At 39.4% G+C, this 25778-nt stretch overlaps 1 protein-coding gene across 1 annotated transcript in view; it reads left to right on the plus strand.

The window, feature by feature from the left end:
- Positions 1-449: 449 nt before the first annotated feature.
- LOC115433560 (coxsackievirus and adenovirus receptor homolog) overlaps positions 450-25778 on the plus strand; it is a 64314-nt gene continuing 38985 nt past the window's right edge. The window contains exon 1 of the mRNA XM_030155033.1: positions 450-571. Coding sequence (XP_030010893.1) covers positions 520-571 — 52 coding nt within the window. The 5' untranslated portion in view covers positions 450-519. The remainder of the gene's footprint in view (positions 572-25778) is intronic.

Genomic DNA, 25778 nt, shown 5'->3' on the forward strand with positions numbered 1-25778 from the left:
CATTTTTATTCCAATATCAGGCCGATAATATTGGTGGGCTGATATTATTGGACATCCCTACTATTATGTATATTTACTGTTCAATGTTAATTGTTCAAATTAAAAAATTAAAAATAAAAATAAAAAAAAAGAAATGTTGGATATGGAGAAAATGTAATTTGGGAACTGACATAAAAGTAGCACTGGATCTTTATGGGTTAAAAAAAAAAAAAGGGTCCATTTCTTTTATTTTTCTCTTCAGTAAACCAGTTCAGTTCAGGTACCAGTGAATCTGTTCTTGGTGCCTGTAGTTCTCCAGTCCGCCACCAGGAGACGTCAGCGCCTCTCGTCTGAGTTCTCCGGTCACGTGACGGCCCGCGCTCCGCTGTGCACCTGCAGAGAGGAGGGGGAGGGGGCGGGGCAGTGTGAGTGGATGCTTCAGTCCAGCCTGTGCTTCACACATACACACACATACACACACACATACACAACTTATCCCACTAAGTTTACGGGAGAAACGCAGGACTAACTGGGACCGGAATGGAGCTGTGCTTGACCCGCTTCTGCTGCCTTCTGCTCGGCCTCTCGGCAGGTGAGTTCACCGGCACCGGAGGAGGAGAGGAGACAGTAACGGATGAGTTTGAGCCGAACCGAGCCGAGCTAATGCGGTCCGACACGGCGGTAACCCGAGTCTGAGGCGGAAAAGTTCTGAATAATTGAAATAACTTACATTACATTTATCTCGGGTTAGTGGGATTAACTGGGCTTTTGGACCAGTTTGAACCGGAACCACAGCTGGAACAGTTTGAGTCAAATTCAGCCAAAAAACGGACTGAAGGTCAGTTTGTGGAGCTAGCAAGACGGAACCAACGGCTACTGACCAGTACGAGCTAACTGGTTTAACTGGGACTAGTTACAGCAGTTTGAGGGGATTCATGGGAGGAAAGGTAGAGGTTTCTTTTAACCACAGAAGAGTGGAGCCGACATTAACGGCGTTTCCTTCACATTCGTGTTCTGTGTTCTGGTTCATATCTGAGGTGATGAGTGACATGAAGTTTACCAGTGGGTTCAACTGGTTTAACTGGTGGAGGTTCGGCTCAGGTTCGGTGTTTTCCTGCCGGCTGAAGTCCGGCTTTTTGCTCCTGATTTCTTGTTTTTTCGACACAATGGTCTGATCCGTATAAATAAACCTGTGGCTGTGGATCCCCCACAGGAGCCAAATCCACGGACAGACACAGAAGACTGTTTTTTTTTTAAACACCTTAGTCTGAACTGGGGTCTTTTCTGCAGATACAGTCTGTGTTAAGACCCTCAGATGATTAAAGTTTGTCTGTTATGAGCTGTGGTGTATGTGTTCAGTGGAAACAGAACATGTCAAATCATATGTGGGTGGTTTAACATGTAGGAAATGAGGCTGAAATTGTGGTTTTGTTCACGTAAATGCATTCAGTCCAGGAATGACTGTTTAGGAAATATAATATATAATACTGAAGATGAACTGTGGTTGGTGTAAATGGATTATAGTCACCTTTGTTCATAAAATCATGTTTTTTTTTTTTGTCTCTAATGCGCAGGGTTTTCCTAACTATTTTTGGCAGAATGTATGTAAATCTATATTAAGTACCTTAACCTCCTCAGACCCAGGAAATGTCAGCAAAGTACCAGCTTTTTTTGTTTTTATTAAATAAGTGCCTATGTAGGAAACATCATGATGCAACAGTTTTTTTCAGATGCAGTTTTTAAAAATTTGATGGAATGTCCTTTGTGGTGGACAGTTTTCTTTCTCTTTTTTCTGTATAAAGTTGTGAAACTCTTGTCCACAAATGTGGACAGAAAACCCAGAGCTGGGTCTGAGGAGGTTAAAACATAACTAGAATCACTTTATTACATCTAGAAGTTGCAGATCTTTTTGAGTTCTTTTAAATTCTGAGAATAATACTAGTCCAAAATGGTGCCATATTAATGAGTTGTTTTAAACTTATATTTTATTGTTTCGTTTTTGAAATTTTACAACACAAACATTTAGAGCATAGTGTCAGTTGTCATCCTGTGTATTGTCCATTTTTTCCATCAATCTTCACAAGCTACTTATATTAATGATTTTGATTGGGGGAAAAAATGTAGACTTGTCAGAAGTAGAACAGTGGATCACTAGAAAATATACATAAATCAATATGAAGAGTCTCAAACTTCACTAAAATCACTTTACTGCATCTAAAAGTTGCTGTTATGAAGCTTTTTGAGTTCTGTTTCATTCTTGTGTAGATTCATTAATAATACTTGTCCAAAATAGTGTTACAGTAATTAATTTAATTGGAAAAAATATAAACTTATCACAAAACTCTATAATTCAATGTATGAAGGCTCAAAACTAACTAAAATGTGATATTCTGAGAATAACACTAGTCCAAAATGGGGTCATGTTGATCATTTTTATTGTAAAAATGAAAAATTGTCAGCAGGAGGAGAACAGAACATCACTGGAAAATGTATACAAGTCAATGTGAAGAGTCTCAAAACTTAACCACATTAAAAAATTGCAGTTCTATTATATTCTTGTACAGATATGGGAATAATACTAGTCAAACATTGTGTCACATTAATAATTTTGATTGAAAAATGTAAAGTTGCCAGTAGGAGAAAAGTACATCACCAGAAAACACATAGGCTATAAATCAATATGAAGAGCCTCAAAACTGGATAAAATCCCTACACCACATTTAAAAGTTGCAGTTATTATTAAAGCTTTTTGACTTCTGTTGCATTTTTGTACTGATATATGAATTCTATTAGTCCAAAATAGTGTCTCATAAATAACATTGACTGAAAATAGTAAACTTGTCAGCAACAGGAGAACAGTACATAAGCAGAAAATGTATATAAATTAACATGAGAAGCCTCAAAACTAACTAAAATTACATTATTACATCTGAAAGTTGCAGTTCTGTTCCATTCTTGTACCAGTATGGTAATATTACTAGCCCAAAACAGTGTCGCATGAATAATTTTGATTGGAAAAATATGAACTTGTAAGTAGGAGAACAGTCCATAACGAAGTGTCTAAAATTAGTTTTTAATCAAATAACCTCCAGTTTTTTTTTTCAGTTTCTTCTTTTATAACCTACATCAACCCCTGAATGTGTCATTGTATCTGTACGTAAACCAGGGCCCGAATATGCACTATTTGATTTCATTTCCATGGGCGTGGCTCTCTCATGCCCTGGAATCTCGACTGAAACCAGCCGATGTCTCCTCCCATTCCAAACAACCATGTGAAACTTCCTCCTCCTCTGTTTTTAAGTGACATAGTAGTTAGTAAAATGTTTGTTGTGTGTTTGACGGACCTCCAGAGGACCGGGGACATTCCAGTCTGCTGATTAGTGAAAAACCTCTTGTAATGAAAAAGTCCTTTGTCTGGGATCTCCTCAAACCCCTGAATGTAAACGCAGGGACAGTGGTCGAGGTCTGAGCTGCAGATACTGTGTTGTTTAGCCTTCTTTTGTCTCATGATTCACATGGTTGTGTACACTAGTTGGGGCTCATTACCATCTTAATGGCATCATGGCCTTGTCATTTGGCCGCCGTTCCACTTCAGTAGACAAGAACAGTATTCGCCAGACTCGTAGTGTTCCTTTGACATAGATTAGAAATATACAATAATGTGTTAACCTCTCTGTAATGACAACAACTCAAGTGTTTCTGCTCCATTTTCTTTGTTCCATTTGTGCAAGAGGCATTACATCTAATACAGTTACGGCAAAACAAAAGAGGCAATGCTCATCTATCATTTACATTCATGGATAAAATTGCTTTGTAAAAGCTCGTATCTATGATACAGAAAATAGACATCATTATAAAAATGTACTCATCCATTGGAAACAGAGTCTGTTTGTTCACTTCAGTTCAGAGGCAAAAGAACTGGATTTCCACATGTTCATTGGTGATTCTTTTTGTTTTCCTCGTTTTCTTTGCTGACGTATTCTGATTTGACATTATCTTCAGAGACCTAATGTTCTTTATGATACCAGAAAAATCAAACATAACTACAGCCGAACTGAAAAGGAACCATTTCCACCATTTTACAGGAAGACGAACCTGTTTTCAGTCACTGTGTTTACATCCACACCTTAGGCTACATCCAGATGACAACACTCATGGTGTTTTACTTTTGCAAATTCTAAAAGTTTTGCAGTTATACACATATCATTTCAAGAAATATCAGCGTCCAGATGGAAACGGGAAAACTGGCTTAAAACGGTGTAATAAGTACGTATGCCACACCCACATGTGGCGCTGTACACAAACACAGACAGAGCCACAGGATACACTAACATCCCAGAAGAGTGCAGGGTGCGGGTCGCCCTTCTAGCAGGACACTGTGGTGGATTAACAAGTATCTGATGTGTGTATCTGTTTATGCGTCACCGTTGGTCGCTGAGTTGATACAGCATTACCAGGTTTTGTTGTAGTAATTCTAATAAACTTAGCAGCGCCTGCAGCACAAACACAATTCTGTAATCCGCCATTGTTGTTGTTGTTGTTGTTACTGGATGTTACGTCCGGGGTTGTCTTTTTCTGGTCACATGCCGCGTCATCGTTTCCAAAAAGTGTTGTTTTGCCTGTCCACACGGCAACACGAGGGCGGCGTTCTGAGATTTTTCCACTCTCAAAAAATAAAGTTTCAGGGCACCAACAACGCCGGTGTCATGTGGACGAAACGATATAAAACTTTTGCAGATTGACATAATTTGGTTGTCGTGCAGACAGGCTCTTAGTTGAGCTGTGACTGTAGCGACTGCAGTCGACTAAACCATTTAATTTGACTGTTGTCTTTGTCCCAGTCTACATTCACGGGAGTGTAATCGATTCATTGTTTGACTCACATCTCCTCCACTATGATAGGTGGTGACACTCACAGTTTCAGTTTGTTAACCTACAACATCACAGATTCAACAGTAGTCAACAGTGAACTAGCAAGTCATCAACCCAGAGGTAAACTGGAGCCACAGTGGACCATGATGCAGATTTCTACATAGTACTCTATGCTTGCTCTACTTTTTTGACCTGATGATGCATGTTTGACTTCTGGGTCAGGATTTGGATCAGAACAGCTGGTCCCATCTTTACATGCAGGAGTAGATCCACTTTAATCACATTTTCTGAGAGTGTTAGTCCCACTAGTAAAACTTCGGTTTCAGTCTACCGGTAGTTTATATGTACTTTTAAAGTCCAGTTTTAGTCGGATTAACACAATAACTCTGTTCTTTAAGTGTCATGTAAACGTACTGACTACCATCAAAAAGCATCTGAACGTTTTCCTGTTATCATACTGTGCCTTTATATGGGTAGAGTTTTTATTTGTATAGTCTCTTTTTTTCTTATTTTACTTACTTTTTTTTTTTAAATCTTGTATTTATCATTTACTAGACAGCCAACATATACCAGCACAGCAGTCCTTGTATGTGTTTACATAAGATTTAGCATTTAAAGATGACGATTCTCATTCTGATATACTCGTCTTCATGGCACTTTCCACACCCAGGCTTGACAGGATCTGGTCTTGTACTTTTCTCTGCCCCCCTCCTTCCACTCATGGCTGAGTGGGTCAAGAGTGAGGAGTGAAGCCACTAACCTGGAAAAACAAAACCCGGTGCACTACGAGCAGGCGCAGAGAGGAGTTACCTGATAAGCCTGCGAGCAAAGGCCCTGACCAGGACTGGTTGCTTGGTTACCTTTAGAAAACAGACACGGAGATCCAGGAGTGTAGTCATATGTAGCTCCGGAAAACCACCCTCCCCCATTTTCACATGTACTGTATGTATCAGATCCACTTTTACTGCAGAAAAACAATCCCCGTGGTGTCTACACAATAGTCGGATGTAGTGTATATCTTAAAACACAACACTCTCGGTCAGTATCTCATATCAGCTGAGCAATTAATGTGACTGTGTGGACTGATAACATGGTGCAGCACATGGAAAATATGTGTTAGAGGCAGAGAGGTGGTGTAGGTATGAACAGCACGACCTGAGCCACCGTCAGCGCTTCACAAAGACGCCAATGACTTCAGGTCACCGTTTCACATTCACCTGTCAGAATCCAGATGGCGAATCTTGCCGCTCGCCACTCATCGGCTTAAACATGTCGCGGCCAGACTCGATTCTCACCTCCACCCAAGCAGCCTGAAGCCCCCCAAAGCCCCCCCTCCCCATCCTTGAAAATGAAGCAGGAACACGTTGAATTGGATTAAACCCTTGAGACTTTGCTTTGTCCTCCATGATCTGACGACGGGGACGACGGTGCATGAATATTCACAGGCCTAGACATTAATATTTTAACATGCAAGCATTGTACGATCCCTGTGCCGACTCCTGTTCACCTATATGGGGGTGTGAAATGCTGATCCCGCCTTTACCTTGCCACAGTACCCCACCTCCTCCTCATTTTCCCTCCATTTCATATCTGAATTACTGAATGAACAAATTGCCTGTTGGAGAATCAGTGAAAATGATTAATAGCAGTGCTTGTTTCTGAGTCCTGTTAATGGCTGCGCAGCCACTCTGCATTCAGAGCTCATTCCTTTTTCACAGGTAGCGAGTAAAAGTGCCTCCTGGGCAGCTGCCAAAGCATTCTTGTGGAGAGATATATTGGCAAGGTTTTACTCGAACCCCGTGGTCATAAAGTCAATGTTACATTGACTGATATTTCAAGTTATATGTCTTCTAACTTCTTTAAAGCTTTGGCCAAAGTATTGACCTAGTGACAGCAGCAACGCCTTCAGTAGCATCTAAATCGAATTATGTTCAGTGTCGTCCAGCAAGTTTAGTCACGCAGCGGCGTGGCCTTGCTGATACAACTTAGTGGTTATTGAGTTCATAAAGGTCAGGCCAAGGAAACAACAGCATATCGGTCAGCTTCCATGTTTAATCAATTTGCTTGCAGCCATCTAGTATTGAACTGTACTCTGTACTTAGAATACAGGAGCGGTAAATATACTCACATTGGACTGTTTGACAGATCCCTTGAGGATACCGATATTTACAATGACATCTGGCCGATAGCTGATGCCAACACCAATTTTATATTCTGTGTTTTTAATATGTTTTTGTTGTTATTCAATCCCCCTCAAAAATCCTTATAAATATACAATAGTTCATATGATAGTCTTTCATTCCTTCATCAAATTATCTTTGAATGAGCACAGATGCACCCATAAACATTCATGAAAAAACCTTTAATATAACACAACAGATAATCATACCATCGGTCTAAAAACATCTGCTATACCAATACCAATACTTGGCAAATATGAGCTGATACTGATGTCGAGCCAGTATATCAGTGCCTCCTAATATGAACCCAACAGATTACTTAAGTACTTTTACATGACAAATGTGGCAAATTATAATTTTGGATCATTAATATATATTCCTTGCGAGACTCTTGAGGATTAAGCAGGTCAGACAATGAATGAATGAATAATACATATATTCTTAATTAAAAACTCCTCGTTATCATTAACTTTGAGCAACAGGTTTTAAAAAATCAGTCTTTCTAATCCAGTGCAGTAAGACAGTCTGAGTCAAAACATCAAGATAAAAGAATATAATTTGTCACTTTTCCCAAAGAAATTTTTCATCAAGTTAAAGAACTGGAACTGAAACACTGTCTGCATATATTGTGGTTTCACATCTTGTATTCAACTGATCTTTGTTGGTGAACCTGAAATTGTTCCCTTTAAAGGTCCATTGTGTATGATTTAGTGCTATCTAGCGTAGAAGTTGCAGATAGCAGCCAGTTGAATACCCACTAGAACCTGTACTTAGTTTTTGTCCTTTTTCTAAATTATTGTGGACCAAGATCAAGACCCCGTCTGCTTCCCTCTAAGGACCCAAAACACAATATTATGTTTCTGAATATTATATTCCATTTCTGCAGTTAAACCCTCCAAAATTCTGCTTACTGATCCTTTAATATTTCCATGTTCTTGTATTTAACATGAATTAAACCCTGTAGAAAAACAGTCATGTTTCCCTTAGATGTAATATTAATTACCCGCTGACAGATCTCCTTCTCTGAACTGATACCAGTAGATGAACGCAGCGCCCTGATGGTCCTGGCCTGACTCCTGGGATTCTTAAAATCCTAGTTGAGCAGGGACAGACATTTCCTCTGCTATCCATGTAACCCATCAGTTAAAACAAGGTCAGTGCAGTGCTGATTTTCCCCGCTCTCCTGAGTCCATCGGTCATCATCACATTGTCGCACTGTTAGGGCGATAAACACCCCCAAAGCACATTCATCACTTAGCCACTTGATGCCCAGATCTGCAGCGCCCACAACACCCTCCACTCCTAACGAGGAATAATGGGTTCTGTGACAAATAAGCTGTTCACCACCATGATAATGAGGGTTTCTTCGTACCTCATACCTCATATCCAGAATGCCATCTTTGTGTCGATAAATGGCCAGAGCAGAGGAGGCGCTGAGAAGGAGATTTTTAAGTGTAAAGTGGGTAGAACTCATTCAACTTTTATTATGTAAGAGGACTAAGATGAAGCAAACTTTAACAGATCTTTTTTGTGTTAAATATTTAGGGTAATTGTTACAGTTCTCAACTAGTTTATGAAGGTCCAGGTCTTGACCTTTGGTACTTTTGTGGAATGTTTAGATAGTGACTTGGGGATGCACAAATACATCAGCTGGAAATTGATATTAACCGATATCATTATCAGCATATACGCTGTCTTTTCACCAGTTGCTGTGTTGTGTTTACGGATGTAACGGTATGAAAATTTCATATCACGGTTATTGTGACCAAAATTATCATGGTTATCATTATTATCACGGTATTGTTGAAATGTGCTCAAAATGTTCAAAAAGTACTTACACACACACTGAAATAATTTAACCAAGTAGTATTTTGAAAAATAAATAAAATAACAGGCACAATGTACTTTCTGTGGCAGAAATATTCAGATATTAACATGTAAACATCAAACATACAAATGTACATTAAAGATGAAACCTTATGGACATAACAGATATCTGCATTAGGAGCGGGAACGAATAGGATTTAATCAATATCAGTGCGATTGTCAATTCTGCTTACCAATCCAATTCCTTATCAATTTTCCTATTGATTCCTGAGTGTTTTTTTGAGTGGGAAAAACAGTAGTTGGACAGGTCATAGAAAAGCTTGTTTGACCATTTTCATATCTAGTTTTGTAAGTGTGGTAATTGAACATGGTTATCATGATAATTAGAATTTAAATGGTAATACTAACCATCGGAAATTTTACCGCGGTTTATCGTTATACCAGTAATCATTACATCCCTAGATGTGTTACATAAATTATACATATAATACATGTATTTTTCATAAATTTTTCATGTCTGAATCTGTGTTAATTCAAAGATAATTTGATGAAGGACCAAAAAACTTAAATATTAACTAATTTTTAATTAATAATGGAGATGTATTTGTTAATGAAGGGATAAATAACAAAAACAAAATAAAGACACAGAACGTAACATCAGCTTCAGCCAAGAATTTTGCCTTCGGTACATCCCTGATACTGATGAGAATAAAAAATTGCCTGTTGTGGTGTAAATCCTGGAACATGACACTTAGAAGCTGAACAGACCACCTAATGTAACCTAAGTGTATAAAAGTTAATGAATTGAATGTCATGCAGTTTCCTCATGTTAAAAGGGAAACTTGGTTCTGAAAAAGTCATTGTTACTGAAGCCGAGGTGTCAGTGTCTGTACTGTAACACTAACCAGGTCTAGGGTTTGTGTCTGTATTCATATTACGTTTTTTTCTTTTTTTTGGGGGGGGGGGGGGGTTTACACCTGTAAGTCCAAACCGAGGCTCATGTTTTTGACACTGTTCATTTTGTTCATCTAGGTCTGTTTTTATACTGTAGTTGTGGTTGCATCCTGTTGTTGTCATCTACATTTGCTGTGTCTGACGTCAGCATGTTGTTAATTTTTAACTTGTTCCGTGTGTTTCTCATGATGGTAACCTTGTGTAAAATCCTGTGACTGGTCTGGAAGTCTGAAGTGTTTTATCATCATGTATGAATCGAACCAGGGCTCAGTGTAATCTGGGTTGGTACCACCTTTTCTAGACAGGCCATCAACTGGATGTTTAACCCATAAAGACCCAGTGGTAGTTTTGTGGCAGTTCCCAAATGACGTTTTCTTTATATTTATCCTTTCTTAAGCAATTTATCAGCCTTTGCTGTAATGTTATTCTCTTTATTTTGAGTTTTTTTCAGTGAAAATCATCTATTTTCCTATATTTAATTACTGATCATGTACATGTTCATGAAAACTGAGTAAATTCAAAGCTCATTATAGCAAACCATAGAAAACTGAAGAAAAAGTGACTTTTTCAGTTAAATCTATCATTGACTGAACATAAACCAAGTGTGTCCATCCACTGTCATTGATCCAACTCCATGGGTTTTACTGGTGAATCAGTGTTGCAGAAGATGACGGTGTTTCCACGTTCACTACAGAGCCTCTGAACGTCCAAATGGGTCATATCTGATGACCGTGAAAAGACAACAAACTTCATTTTACGCCAATTATTTACATGTTTAGATAGGATTAGTGGATCAACAGGAATTAAACAGTTTACATTAGTGGATGGTTCAGGTGGCTAGTGGCTGTTTGGGTCTTTATGGGTTAAGGAAGTTTGACACCTGAACATCTGATTCAAATTCTGGACCAGAGGAGTTAGAATGACCTTCAGTCTGTAGAGATCGTACCAAACTTTGTGTATTCTTTAAAAAAAAAAAAAAGACAGACAGACAGACAGACAGACAGACAGGCAGGCTTTATTACAGAGTCGTGGTCCACATTAAAAACCAAACAGATTAATACAAACACAATAAAACACACACATAAAAACCCTCTATACTTTCAAGAGGCAGTCATACCAGTGTTTCCAGAACAGAGATGTGTAACATACAGCACTATATGCAAGATTTGTCAGCAATAAAATTACAGTATTTTCCGAGCGATTCAGGCGACACATACATTTAAACATCAGATTTCTCAACACAGCACGCAATGAATTTACATGATTAGACATAAACAATTCACTGGCACTAGTCCATCTGGGCTTTTTCAGTAAGAGTCTTAGAGCATCATTGTATGCCACTGTCAGTCTGTGGAAGCTGGCCTTTTTATAGTTCACCCATAGATGTGCTGTGTACAGAGGGGTGCAGTACCCTCTAAACAGAGTCGGTTTCACCTGGACAGAACAAGACGAGAAATCTGAATTAGTCTATGTGCCTGGTAAATGGTAGTGCACTGTTTCTGAAGCATTAGTTCCCCTTTTGTTTGTGTTGTGGTTGTTTTTTTGCTTTTTTTTTTTGCATAAATCTCTGAAGGCGTCTGAGCTCGTCATGTCGGATTGTGGCAGGCGGGTCCCCAGGGTTCTGCATCTGCAGGTAGGATGCTGTTTACCTGGTTGGAAGGTGTCAGCTCCGCTCAACGCAGACCTGAACCTCGCCTCAGTAATCTATGGAACACCAGCCTCTGTAAACATCTACGGGGGGAAAAAATGACACCTTATCGTCTAAAACAGACTCGACATTTTATTCTTCACTTCCGACGGACAATGAACGTTTTCAAGATAAGGATTATTGTAACGTCTATGTCACATTATTCTCAGCTAATGTCAGGCATTGTCTTACACAGGCCGATGTTTATGGGAAGATGATTAATTTTTTTTTCTTCTCCAGCAGTAATCCCCCAGTCTCTCCTTTTAGAACATTGGAGTTAATTGTGTGTCTAATCTTAAAAAAAATATTATGGCTCAGAAAAAAGCGACACAAGCAGAAGGTGGGGTGAAATTTGGGAGGAGGAGGGGGCAAAGCAGCTGTTGAGGGAGCCATTTTTAGCACCTCTATCTCATTGAAAAACATTACACATTGTCGACTACGGGTATGGTGAAAAAGGCAAATAAGTGATGTCTGTCGAAACGCCTCATTTTCGATTCAGTCCCACTCGATTTCGCTCCCTGTGGTGAGCTGTATTCAAGTCAGTCTTTGTCTGTCTGTTTAATCATCATGTCAAATTATAGAGCTATGTTAATAACTCCTGTCCACAGATGAAAAGGATTTGTTATGGAAGAAGGCTGTTGCCATGCTCAAAATCCTATTCTTAACATTTTCATATAACGGCATAATTTCTTGTATTGTAATTTTAAATTATATTGAAGCAATCCTGTAGTGAAATTTTGGAATGCAGGCAGAATCTTGTTAGGAGCATTAAAAGAGTTTAAATACAAAGCAAAACAGAATTATGCCTCGAAAATCCAATTTCTTGTGACATTCGTTGCCTCGTAATCAAGCTCATGAAGAAAATGAAGCCAACAACAGCAACACAAATCCTTAAAATGTGAGATTCCGTGACATCTATAAGAAGGATGACTGTGAAACGAGAAGCCAGTCAGGATAACTATTGTTGTGACGCTGGGAAATTGAACTTGAGATTTCATCGTGACTGATAACGTTGGATCCTGTTGGTGTTTTTGCAGGTGGAGGCATGAGTGGAAATTGTGTATGCAAGCTGTAGCTTTCTAAAGTGTCACTAATCTCCTTTGGCACCATGAATGAGAGGAAACACTTTGTTTCATAAAAGAGCATTACATGAGATTAGATTGGATGCATGAAACGCTTTCCCATGGGGGAACCGGGTCATTGTAGTAAAAGAGAATAGACGCACACTCAGTTTATTGCCAGTTTATTAGGTACACACAGCTACAACTAATGCACTCCATTACTACTGCTCTGCAGTACATTTCACCTTCATAAAGCATCTAATGGTATGCTTTTTCAGTTGATCAGCTGGTGATTTAAGGTTACGGTCAGCTCTTGAGGCTGTGGTTTTGTTGTACACCCACTTTTTGTGTCTCTTACACTGAGGTGGCCCACTCTTTCCACTCCCATAAATAAGTAAATTTGCCATTTGCCTGGGAATATTTTATTAATACTCAAAAAGGGTATTCGTAGATTCTTAAAAAAGTCTTATATCCCACAGACACAATAGATGATGAAGCTATATATTTTTTGGGAAATCTTTGTACAGAATCAGTCAAATGTTTAATTAGTGTTCATCAATTTATCTACATTTTATTTTAACAGAGATGGGAATGAGTGGAGCCTCCAACAGTCATTCATGGGTGGACAAATGGAAATGTAATGTTAGCTGCTGGACTGTTATTTATCTATTTATTTTTAGTGTATTTTTTTGTGTATTTTAGAATATTTGTTGTATGTTTTTTGTGCATTGTAGTGTATTTTTTTGTGCATTTCAATGTATTTTTTGTGTATTTCAGTGTATCTTTTGTGTATTTTAGTGTACTTTTGAGTGAGTTGTGTAATAACTGAGGCCTGATGGGCTGTTATTTATGTCTTAAAAAGGCAGAAATTCAGCGTCATCAAACCTGCAGGTACCCTGTCAAAAGATTATTTTTAGAAAGACGCCATGTAGTCGGGGTTTTCCTATATTTTTTGAGGAGTTGGTGCTGTGAAAGTGAAAATTGGACGATAATTGGCTGAGAATTGTGAATCTGTTTAAATAATTGAATTGTTACTACATTTAACTGAAGTCTGAGGAAGACTGATAAAAAAGTGTGAGTCAGTGTCATCAATGCATCTGTGTGCAATTTTTTTTAAAAAGCCTAGAGCAGGGAAAGATTCCAAAAGCTTGCTAAAAACGTCCACTAGACGCCAACCATAACCATTAGATGAGAAGTCATTTCCTTAGTTGTGAAGGTCTCCACATTGATTTGACATTAGTTTGACTTAGGGGGATGCGCTTAAGCCTGATAAGTTAAAGGACAGTGGTTTTGTTTTGGATTTAGAGCACTCCAAATGACCATTCTTTTGTCGTTTGATAACATTCACCATATTTATTTACCGTCTTTAATAACCCGGTTTCTAAAACCACCGCGGCCGTCTGCTGCCTCACCTTTTTTTCTATTAACGTTTATTAAAATGCTCTTTCCTCATCGTCCTGCAGCCACGTTATTACTGTTTGTTGGATCTATTGTGGGATCTATAGGTATGATGACAGGGACATCTGTTAGAGTTCAGTATGGAAAAGGCTCAGCGCGCGAACCTCTGCAAGGTCAGTAAGCCACAACAGATATTTAATTACCGTAGTGCATCTCGCCGCCATGTGAGGAAATCGGCAGCTGGCCCACTCGGCCTCCAGAGAGATGAGATTGCTCTGAAAATAGCTCTGTGACTGGCTGGTTTATGATGGTCAGAACACACATTACCACAAACCTTAATCACTAGTGCTGCTGTTTTAATAAGCAGCCACAAAGGGCCAACCAGGTCTGTAGTTCTCACTGGTAAGTTCCTGAGGAACCAGCTGTTAAGTGTCTTAATGGAGCCCATGCATAATTCATGTGCACACACAGAGCTGCCTGGCCGGCTTTCTTTGAGTGGCCGATAATTGGGAGGAGAATAGTAAAGCCCCATCCCTTCTCCAGTCTTTCTGGCACTCACGGCACCAAACTCCTCTCTCAAAGCGTCGCTCCACATTTAATCCTTTGGAGACAGGACATTTATCTGATGAAAGCTAGGAGATGATTTATCAGCAACAGAGTGAGGGCTGTAACACAACTCAACAGCTTGAGTTGTAGATTAATGATCCGTGGAAACAAAACTCGCACATAAAACGAGCCGATGACTGCCTTCGATGTCAGCGGCAACTTATCAGCTTAGAAGTATGTAACACTTACTAATTATCCATTAGCATATGTGGTGGCATCGAGGGAGCTTAAAGACTTTGACGAACGGATGTGTGGGTTTTGTTTGGCCATACACTTCCCTAATGATTCAACAACAGATGACCTGCACTGAAGGAGCAGATATCGATGCTATTAGACCGAAATCTTTACATGCACCCACCCCGAGTCACTGTCAAGGTTTTTGATCTAACAGGGTTTATCATGTACTATATCATAATGGTCATGTCATACTGTGCTTCAGTCACTTTCTCTGAGATAGCATACGTGTTGGACCGATGTAGGATGCTTCTTTAGCTGTGTTTGTCTGTGTTTAGACTGGTTTAGATGTCATCAGAGCAGGGATGCTCAAGTAATATTTATCAGGTTAAAGCATCCTTGAAACGGTTTATTGTCTGATGAACTAAATCAACTTTGACTTGTACAACAAATGAATTGGCTGCAACTGCATACATTTGTAAATCCTCTGGATACACATAAAAATGTTCAATATTCTCAGTGTGAATAAGAAAATTTGGGTCAATATATGGTGAGTTTTAGACAGAAGTGCTTGTTCATCCACTTCACATTCACTAGTAAAATTACCTTGTGGAGTCTGATGATAATAGCAGAGTTCCTGAATTATGCTAAATGTGAAATAACCTGCTTTGTGTTGGATTTATAGACTAGTTCAAAGTAAGGTAGTTCTTGTGCTTCTAACATCTATTGCGTTTGTTTCTCCTCTCAGGTATTAATTAAAGGCAATGGCCACAGTTCTGTGGCACGAAATATCAGTTTATCTATTGCCACAGAGCCAATCAAATGTTAGTATTTCTACTGTGACGATAAGCAATAACGACATTTTGTTGCCACAGAGTCAATCATAGATACTGTTACATGAAGGACTCCTATATTTTAGGGCATTTCGCCTGGGGGCAGGGTTACGTCATGTGTCACTGGTGTGTTGTTGGTGCTGTGTCATAATCCAGTTATACCCTAACCCTAACGCTAGCACATAGAAAGTAAACCCGGCCCCCGGCAAAATGCCCCCGAAAATAGGAGTGTCACTACATGAACTCATTAACCTCTTGTTGCCACAGTACTATGGTGGTATATGTGGTGATATACGCCTGTACACATGACAACCAAAGTATGTCAGTCCGTAAAAAATTAATATCGTTTTGGCCTTTCATCCACATGACACCGGTGTTGTTGGTGCCCTGAAATGGTATTTTTAGGGAATGGGTCCCAGCCCCCAACGCCGCCCTGGCGTTGCCGTATGGATAGGCAAAATACCACTTTATGGAAAAGATAACAACAACAACAACAACAACAGGGGGTTACAGAGTTGTGTTTGTGCTGCAGGCGCTGCTAAGTTTATTAGCACTACCACAACAAAACCTGCCATCTTCTTCTTGTGTTTATGTTTGAACTCGGTACGCTGAAGAAGAAGGGCCTCATGCACATGCTCACTGCATTCTTCTGGGATTTCAGTGTATTCTATTGTATTATGTTGTTTGTGTACAGTGCCACATATAGGTGTGGCATACATATTACATCTTTTAACTCAGTTTTCCTGTTATCACCTGGATGCAGATATTTCTTGAAACTATACATGTATGGACACAAAACTTTTAGAATCTGCAAAAGATCCAGTACCTGGACCCCTGTCCTTTTCCTGTACCCGGATAGGCCCATGGCATGTGTGATGGGTCTGTCTACAGTACTGTGTCAGCAGGGTGACAGGTTACCAGTCTACACAGGATAGAACCAGGGCGCTGATTGGCTCTGAGGTAATAGACAAATAAGAAAGTTTGTCCCACAGTACTGTGGACAGACACTTTGTTAATTATGACTCTGCTGATGTCTTCAACTGTTAAACTCACTTTCTTTGTTTCTGATATTTGCACCATTTTCCGTCATCTAATGATAATACGGGCAAAACATTCATATAGCCTTAAAACCTGCGAAAACCCTAAGGTACTGTGTGTTTTTAGAACAGCGAAAATGTCTTTATCAGGGAGTCTAAACAAGTGTTTTATGCTGAAACACGTGTGAGTTTGTTTGAGTTTAATAGTCGTGCCAAGAGAATACAGGCTATTTAATAGTGGAATTTTCCTGTGTTTCTATGTTAAATGTGTTTGTATCCCAAGAGCACCTCAGATCAGCTCATTTTGAATCTCAGAAGTATGATTTTATTTCCAGAGCATTACTGTTTTTTATCTAGTCAGTGAGTGGAGAGTTTTGTGGTGTATCCCAGACATTGTTTTAAAGCTGTTTTCATTAGTAAAAGCTTCTGGAAACCTCTGCTTAAAGGAAAGTCAGTTTTCATTTACTTGCAAATGTCTTCATTAGAAACTGAAATTAGATGTTGTGTTTGCAGTTGCTTTTAATGTGAATGTTTGGACTGCTCCTGCATCCGTAACCCCAGCTTTACTCGACTATGTTCAATTACGAAGCAGCACAGCCACTGCCCTTTGATTCAGAAGCAATTTCATGCTCTGAGGTCCAATTTAATGTGGGAACAACATATGTCGATGCACACTGAGCTTAATGTTTTCCAAGGGCGTGTGTCCAGTTCGCCACTGGGCACAAACGGAGCAGCTCTCAGAGATGCTTTTACAGATGCTTGGGTTGTATGGATGGATCTAATTAACAAATGAAGACTATCAGGGTGAGAATAACAAACTATTCGCTCATGTAGCGCAGGACAGTTTTCCTAGAACCCAAAATCCCCTCGAATCTAAGCTCTGCGTCTTTAATGGGCTTACTGCATTTATCTCTACTGTCCAGACTCTCGGCTCTTCTTCACGGGTCTGACAAGCCTCATCTCATATGCAGTAAAAGAGCAACAACGTAGAGAATGTATACCGTCATACTGTGTCATGACCAGAATGGTAGGAGTGCTTCTTTTGAGTTGGTTGGTGGAGTTATTTTTAACGCTCGCTTTCCCAATCGCTTTATATCAGTTGCGTTGTATGTAAAGCAGAGTGGTGGTTGTGAGCCTTCTCCTCATGTCTGGGCTGAGAGTGTGAGCTGGAGGCATGAATAAACCCGGCGGCCTTCGCTAAGCTCTAACAACTAGTGACAGTGTTCGCCGGTGGCTTCCTACAAGGCTCGACGCTCAGGTGCATTTACTCCACCTGCTTTCAAGAAGCTCCAAGTGAAGAAGAGACTCCGGCCTCATAACATCAGGCCTGTTTCACTGCCTGTGAAAAGAGAGAGAGAAAAAAAAAAAGGATTATCCACCTTGTTATCTTTTAGCAACAGTCTTATCTTGATGTCCTGCTGTAGAGGACAGGAAGGGCTGTCTGTGTTGTTACACTTCGACAAAGACCTCATTCTGCCTGGTGGGGAGTGCCGTGGACAGGATGAGAGGCTTTACACCGAAGGGATGTTATAAAAGCATTTGAAAAGGAATTGATGTTTTAGCAGTTATTACAAAGTACTTTGTCAATATCCCACTTTGCCTGTGACCTCAGGGAGCTTTCAGCAGCAATTGAATATCCTTTCAAAAGTAATGCGCCGTGTTAGTCGTGCAGCCTTTGACAGCAAACTCAGGGCATAAAACACATATAGGACTGTGTATTTTCTGTCCAGGAGACCACCATTATGCTATGTCCCACAGGCAGGGGACCTAATTTTAGACCAGGACTCAGGGGAAACAGCATGAGCAAGGCAGACTCATTGACTGCCTCCCAGCCAGTCCAACTGACAAGCAAACGTTCGCTCCTGCACAGCACAGTACTCGGTAAAATCTGAGTGCAGCATAGGCTTTGTTAGTATGTTAATCTGCAGGAGGGTGGACTTCTGTATACTCCACAAAACCTGGGAAAATCTGCTGTAACCAAGGCAACCAAATCATGTCTTAGTTATTTACGACATCAATGTTAAGTTGGGAAATAGGCCGTGCTCGGTGTGAAGGAGCGAGGGAGGCACCAGGAATTCACAGGGAGGCACTTGACTCTGGATTCTGGATGTTTTTTACCTCTGAACTGTCTGCAGCCTGGACTCACAGTTTAATCCTTTTAGCTTTTTGGCACCGATCCACTAAACTCTTTACCTGGGGTGTTGACTTAACATGCTTTTTTCTGTGTGTATGCTGAATTTTGCTCTTCAGCACTTTTTTTCTTTCTCTTTTCTACAGGAGTACAGACATGTGACACTGAACATTCACACACACTTGATGTACGAATCTTTAGATGAGTGGGCCAACATGCCAGAGCTGTTAGTGTCTTGTGATTGGTTTCAGCTGGTTTCAGGAGGCAGCGTTACTACCAGGAAAGACAAAAACTGGACCTGTTCCTTCTCACAGTTCACATTTACAAGTGTTTGTGCAGATTGTTTTGTTCAACAGAGATAAAACTAGCAACAAAACTAAACAGAACAGCAGATAAAATCAACTTTGCTTTCATTTTAGAGTAAAGTTTTGCTTTCCACTTAGCTCCAGATTCTCATTACTGAGCTCTTCCAATGGTCACACTGCGTTTGTGGTTCATAAAAGGCTCAATATTGGATCATTTTAATAAACAGTGGTTTTCTTCATGCCTCATGTTATGCATTATTTCATCCTTTTACAAATAATCAGAATTAGAATCATCTTAATTTACCATGTATGTAAACACATACAAGGAATTCTTAAGTGGTAGGTGTTGTCTCTAGTGAATTATAAATACAACATAACATATAAATCCTAAGGAAAGTAAAATAAGCAACTCTACATACATATAAACTCTGTATGCATAAAGACACAATATCAACATATACAGTTGTATTGCAATTTTTCATGCAATTGTGGATAATAAGGGCAAGTGTTATCTGTAAATAAAGGCTTGAGAAGAACAAAAAGTAAAATTAAATAAAAACTAAACTAATTCTAGTTTAGTTTTATAACCTAAAGTGACAGCAAAAGACTAAACCAAAAAACAAGTTAATGAAGGTTTTTCTGCTGTGACTGTTATGATGAAACATTGACCTCAGACTGTGCAGATGACATTTCAGGGCTCCTAAAATTCCAGAAAACTGAAATTCTTCCCCTCCTGAGGAGACCCAGAGTTTCCCTAAAATTCCATCACTAATGATGCTGGAAAGCAGAATTATTCAGAGCTCCACAAAAGGCCTCTAATCCCTAATTTAGCTCTGTGTTTCAAGGGGAATATTCTTGCATGATATTCACGCTCTGCTGCTCTAAGCCGACTACTTGTGTGTTCATTTCTGTGACATAATGAGGCACCGGCAGCAGAAACCTTTGTTCGCTTCTGTATCCTCACACACTTTGCTTGTCTCCTGCGATGCAAATGTGCCTTCAAGTTAGTATGTTCTCTAAAAACCACATTGTGGGTGTCAGGTCTCCAACACGTCGGACCCTCTCCCAGTTAAAGACCCCTCTGTGCGAGTCTATGAATGGTCTGAATGAAGTAGCTGCACTCTGCTGCACTTGTGTCCCAGTGTTTGATCAGCGATGCTGCCTCCTGATCACTGTTGGCGTTGTGCCCCGGGGCCCGGACAAAGGCCCGGGCTGGGGCGCCAACAGGGGTCTGGTCTGTATCAGACACTTTATTTGTTTTGGGGGATGGGGGATAGGATAGTCAGTGGCTTGGCTGCCTCCCTGTGTCAGGACAGACCCCCACCCTATGAATGAACCCCACTGAGACATGTGGATTTGATGTTTCTGGTTGATGGTAAACAGACTCAGAGCTCTAATAACCACTTGTTTGAGTCATTTCCTTTTATCAGTCATATCCAATCCTGAGTTGATTTATGTTCTATCAAAATATTCAAATTGGTTTTACTTATTATTTATTTAGACAATAGTGGATCTTCAGGTCCTACAGAAAAACATGGACAAAACACCTGTAGAGAAGCTGGTGTTCTGTTTAGAGCTGCAACCGATTAATCGACTTAAAGTGATTAAAAAAAAAAATCATTCAACCACAATTCTCCTGAATCAAAGCTTTGTTTCCTTCATTTCTCTGCTGTTAAACATTGGTTCCACTGTTGTGTTTCACACGGACACTTATTGTGACACACAAAGAAGCTTCAATTCAGGAAAACTGCAATAGAATATCTCCCTTCAGTCAATTTGAGTCGATTAATCGAATTGTGAATTTTTGCATTCACTTCAAGTGTCTAATCGATTAATCGATTGTAGCTCTAGTTCTGTTATTAATATGGGAATTCTGAGCTGTTTAATAAGCATTGATGGGGATCTCAGGGAAAAGAAAGTTCAAATGCTGAAATGAATAAACCAGTTATGCATTGTTCCTTATATCACTTAGGATGGGTGTGGTCAGAGATGGTAAATTTTTTTATAGAAATGTAGAAATTTTTACTTCTTACTTTTATTAGTCTTTGAATTTGGCTTTTAATGTCATTGTAGTTAGATGTATGATCATACAAATTCTCAAGTGTTGATTCATCTTGGCCTCATTTAAATCCTCCACAATCCTACAGTTTTAGGTTTTCAGGTTTTATGTGGAAAACCTTGATTTGTAAAAGCTAAAACAAAAGGTGGAATGATTTTAAAGGCAGTTTTATTCTTGTTCACCATAAACCAGTAATGTTGCTGAATCCCTGGTAGCGCTCAGTAATTAGCCCCCAGAGCTGAACCAAAAGCTTGAAATACTGTAAAACTAAAACACATCCAATTTTGCATGCAATTATGTTCACACGTTGCATTGTTAGTTTTTTCTCTAAATTTGTTCCTACTTTTGCTTGAGTCAGTGGACATGATTTTCTTTCCTAGTTTTACTTTGTTCAGTTTAAGTTTAGCTTTAGTTATCATTAACTGTAATGAACTGCTGCTCTCTGGCCTGTTTTTTGTGGTTCTATTTGTGAAAATGACATAGAAAAGATACTGCTGTTTGATTGTTACCAAATGCAGACAGATATGCAGATTAAGAACTGTGGTCAGTGTACATATAGACTTTTTTTGGGTGGGGTGGGGGGGTTGTCTCAGTATTTTATTTTCTAGATGAGACCACCCACTAGATCTGTGAGATGCCTCGTTCTAAACACCTACATGTTTCTCTGCCTCCGTGTAATTTCCGTTTTCATTTCCTTCTCACATGGCAATATTGGCACATTCGCGGTTGTTTCCCAGGAGGATGTTATCAGCACATATCGGTAGTGTTTCTCGGTCTGGCGTCTCTCCTATCAGCTGTAGAGCACAGCTACCCCCCCCATTGTCCCCAACCCCCCCCTTCCCTGGGCCTCAGTGAATCCTGAAGGACACAGGTCAGTTATGTGAGTCTCCGCAGGTCTGAGAGACGCCGTGGAGGCTGGCCCTTCTTATCTGCTTCTTCAGGGTGCTTCAGATAAATTCACAGGGATCGGGGGTTGAGGGAAGAATGGAGGTGGGTTTGGTGCTGGGGGTTTATGTCGGGCTCTAAGACAATTCATGAAGACAGGGAGGTTAAGATGAGCGGCAGCTGCTTAAACCCACTATCCTGGCCCTTGTAAAATGGTAATGAATTCTATAAATAAAAAGTACTCTTCCCAGGGCTGTGACGAGAGAGTCCCAGTGATGAAGACACTCCGCCGACCATTAAAGACCATGTCGCTATGAATTTGTCCTTCCTCTACCCTTCCTGCTCTGCCTCCTTCCCTCCTGTAATGTCTGTATCATCAAACTTTTCATAGTTTTACTGTTTTTATCCAGTTTCATATATAGCTGGACGATAAAACTGATGTAGGTCATTTCATGTCCAGATAATACGTATCATGTAGCACTAGCACTGTCAAACGATTGAAAGTTTTAATCAGATTAATCACAGGGTTGCTATGGATTAATTTTGATTAATCATGATTAAATATCATTAATTTTTAATCTATTAATCCCCTCTCATTTTGCATGAAGAAACAGACCCAAGAAAGAAGGGAATATATATGCACTTAATGTGTTTGTTGCAAGCTGGGTGACGCGTTAGCCGTAGTGCTAGCAGAATCCCCGACTAACGTATGCTTCGCGTTAATGTGGTATTTTAAGCTGGAAGTGAAAGAAAAGAAAGATGAAAAAGCTAAAAACAAAACTCCTTCCTGCAGAGTGTGTATAATACTTTGTTGATTGACTGTTCCGTCTTGGGATTTTTTTTGTCCTCGTATTTCCATCCAGAGGGCCAACGTGCTGTTTAGCGTCTTACATTTTTATGGGTTTGTGATACGGATCATATTAAATGGGAGTCGAATGTGTAACTTTAAATTTGTCTCTAAAGAAAATGTTGGATGAACATCATAAATCATACTCCATGAACCAAAATGGAGAAGGAGAGGAAAAGTAACGTTATTAGTTGTCTGCTTAATCTTTACATTACAAAGTTGTTTTGCTTGAAGAGTCTTTTTATTTTTTGCAAGTCTTAAGTTATATTCTGAGTTATATTTTCCAACTGTATCTTGTATTTTTATTTTAAGAGGTACTGAACAGTCAGGTGTGATTTGTGTGTGTGTGTGTGTGGTTTTGATTGAACTCACACCTGCCAGCTATTCAACCTAAAATATCTAATTTTATAGCTTTAGAAAATAGTTGTGGTAAAGAGAGCATAGAGCAGAAAAACCAGAATACGAACTAGGGGATTTTTGTGTCAAGACATGCTAGCCTAACAGTGCAGGTGCTAAGACAAAAGCAGTGCACATGCAAAAGCATGTGCTTTTCTTAGAATTAGCTTATGGAGTGACTGACATGTTCTACCCAGTAACTATGATTAACCAATAATAAGCCTACGACAAATGACGTCATTGAATAATGGGAGTCTCCAACAGTCACTAAAGACTCTAAAAAGTAATGAAGGAAACTCTTATTTGGGTGGGCTTTTTTGCTTTTTCTCTCTGTAATGAAATGTGTGTTTGATGCTGGATTCTTTTTTTAACTTTTGCCTGAAGCAATAAACGAAGCTATTGTTTTAACTTTTTAAATCTCAACCTTGCTTTTTGGTGAATTTTTCTTCATTCTCTTGTTGTGTTTCTCCAACACCAACTTCAAATGGTTAGTCTTTTACCATATAAGTGAACCCCCATCTCCTGGCAGTTTGGGTTTTTATCCAAGCCCTTCAAACTTCACTGGGCATCTGAGTAGATAAAGAGACACCGATTGTGTACTTTGCAAGCACGTAGACGTTATCCAGGAGTCCGCAAAGTTACTCTTCCGGTGGAACAATAATGGAAAATTTTGGAACAATGATCCATTTAACTAACATAATTGTAGTTTTTTGAGATCTTTGAGTCTACGTGCCACAGGTTGGTTCTGCTGCCTGTCACTACCAGATCAACTGCCCATTTGTTCATGTGCAACAGTAACTCTACTTGGACAAACTGCCTTAAGTGCGTTGGCAGAGACGTTCAGAGTCATTCTGTGCTGCAGATGGGTTAATTGCATTAAAATTAATTAGTCATGATGAAGATGATGGATTAATCCGTGTTAATGCGTTAATTTTGACAGCCCTATATAGCACATAATCTGAAGCAGTCTTAAATAACCATATGGAAATTTGTATTTCTTATAACATGATGAATAAAATGCAATTCTTCATATTTCTTCATTTTTGTCTTTTTCCCAGAACTTTGATGATTTTTCAATTAAGCATGTGAGAATATATAATGTTCATAAATAAAATATTAGAAATAGGCATATAGGAAACACCTTACAAACTGTTTTCCGCCACATCAGGATGAGTCAAGTGCAACAACCCAGTTTCCTGACTGTAAATTGGTGCCGCTTCTTTTTCTGCTTTTTAATTGGAAGTATTTACTTTATCAAATCATTTTAGAGTTATATTTAGCTTCTACTTATAAAGTGAGTTGAAAGTTGAAAAGTTTACTACAACAGGCTACAAACCGCAAATTTTACAAAAGATACAAAACAGTATAAAAGTACAGATTTCACAATTAAAACATGGTAAAAATTCTGTATTGTAATGTAGAAAAGTGGAAAAAAACAAAAACAAAACCTCACTACTAACGTAATGGTTGACTAAGGCTTTATTGATGCTGCTCCATTTGTGACTCATGTATCATTTTACTGTTGGTTAATAAACCTGTCTGTCACCACATCTCTAAAATAAACATTGAAATTTAAACATTGGTAATATTTTCAGAGAATGATGAAAAATAACTCTGCACCATAGTGAAATGAACAATAGAGAATTAAGTATAATATGACACTAAATACATTTTTCCATCATCAAACTGTAAATACCATCACATCCCACAGCCCTATTTCTAATCTAATTGTTTAACATATGTGGCAGCAATATTTTTTTTTTTTTTGTGGAAAATGGCATCATTACCAAACCCAGAGATAATTGAAACAGCATTATTGTGGGCATACATCATAGCAATTGGCCTTTGTGGATATTCACTGCGATAGCATATAAACATATTCCCCAAGGGCTCGTCTAAAAGCTGTCAAATGCTCCGGCGGCCAAGTAAAACGCCTGTCATTCGTCACCCCTTCATCACTTAATGTTCAATTATGTCAAAACAGCCTTTGGGTCATACTCAGTGGGAATTGATGGCGGCTCCGTGAGACACGTAGCGCTTTCAGGCTGCATTACACTGCGATCCCTGTGGTTCAACAATCCCACCCTCCTGCTACATTAAATAAACCAAACTCACTCTCCGGGCTTGGAGCTCCTGCAGGGGCGCCGAGCCTCTTTTTTAACCGGAACCAAGTTATGAAGTTATCCTCCACAGTGCCCGAAATAATTGATGTTCTTCAGCGCAGTCACAGGGGATTGGCTGGGCTGTTTATGATGGGGGAGAGCGTCTGGGCTGTTTAATTTGCTCATTCCACAGCCCCCAGACTGCAATTTTATCATAATGAATCACTAATGTTTATTCCACCATCATTGCCAGTCCAGGAAAATGTTCCGCACTCTTCAAAAGCTCTGCCGCTAATGTGTTGTTTTTTTTTCTTTTGTTGTGCTTTGTTTACTTGGTTGGAAACAGTCTTTCTTCCAAGCTTGAGTAAGTACATGCATGTATTCCTCAATTAGAATTAAACCAAAATATTAACATTTGCTGTTACGTTGATGACAGAGCGCTATA

This window comes from Sphaeramia orbicularis, chromosome 14 (genome assembly GCF_902148855.1).
Source record: "Sphaeramia orbicularis chromosome 14, fSphaOr1.1, whole genome shotgun sequence".
Classification (NCBI taxonomy): domain Eukaryota; kingdom Metazoa; phylum Chordata; class Actinopteri; order Kurtiformes; family Apogonidae; genus Sphaeramia; species Sphaeramia orbicularis.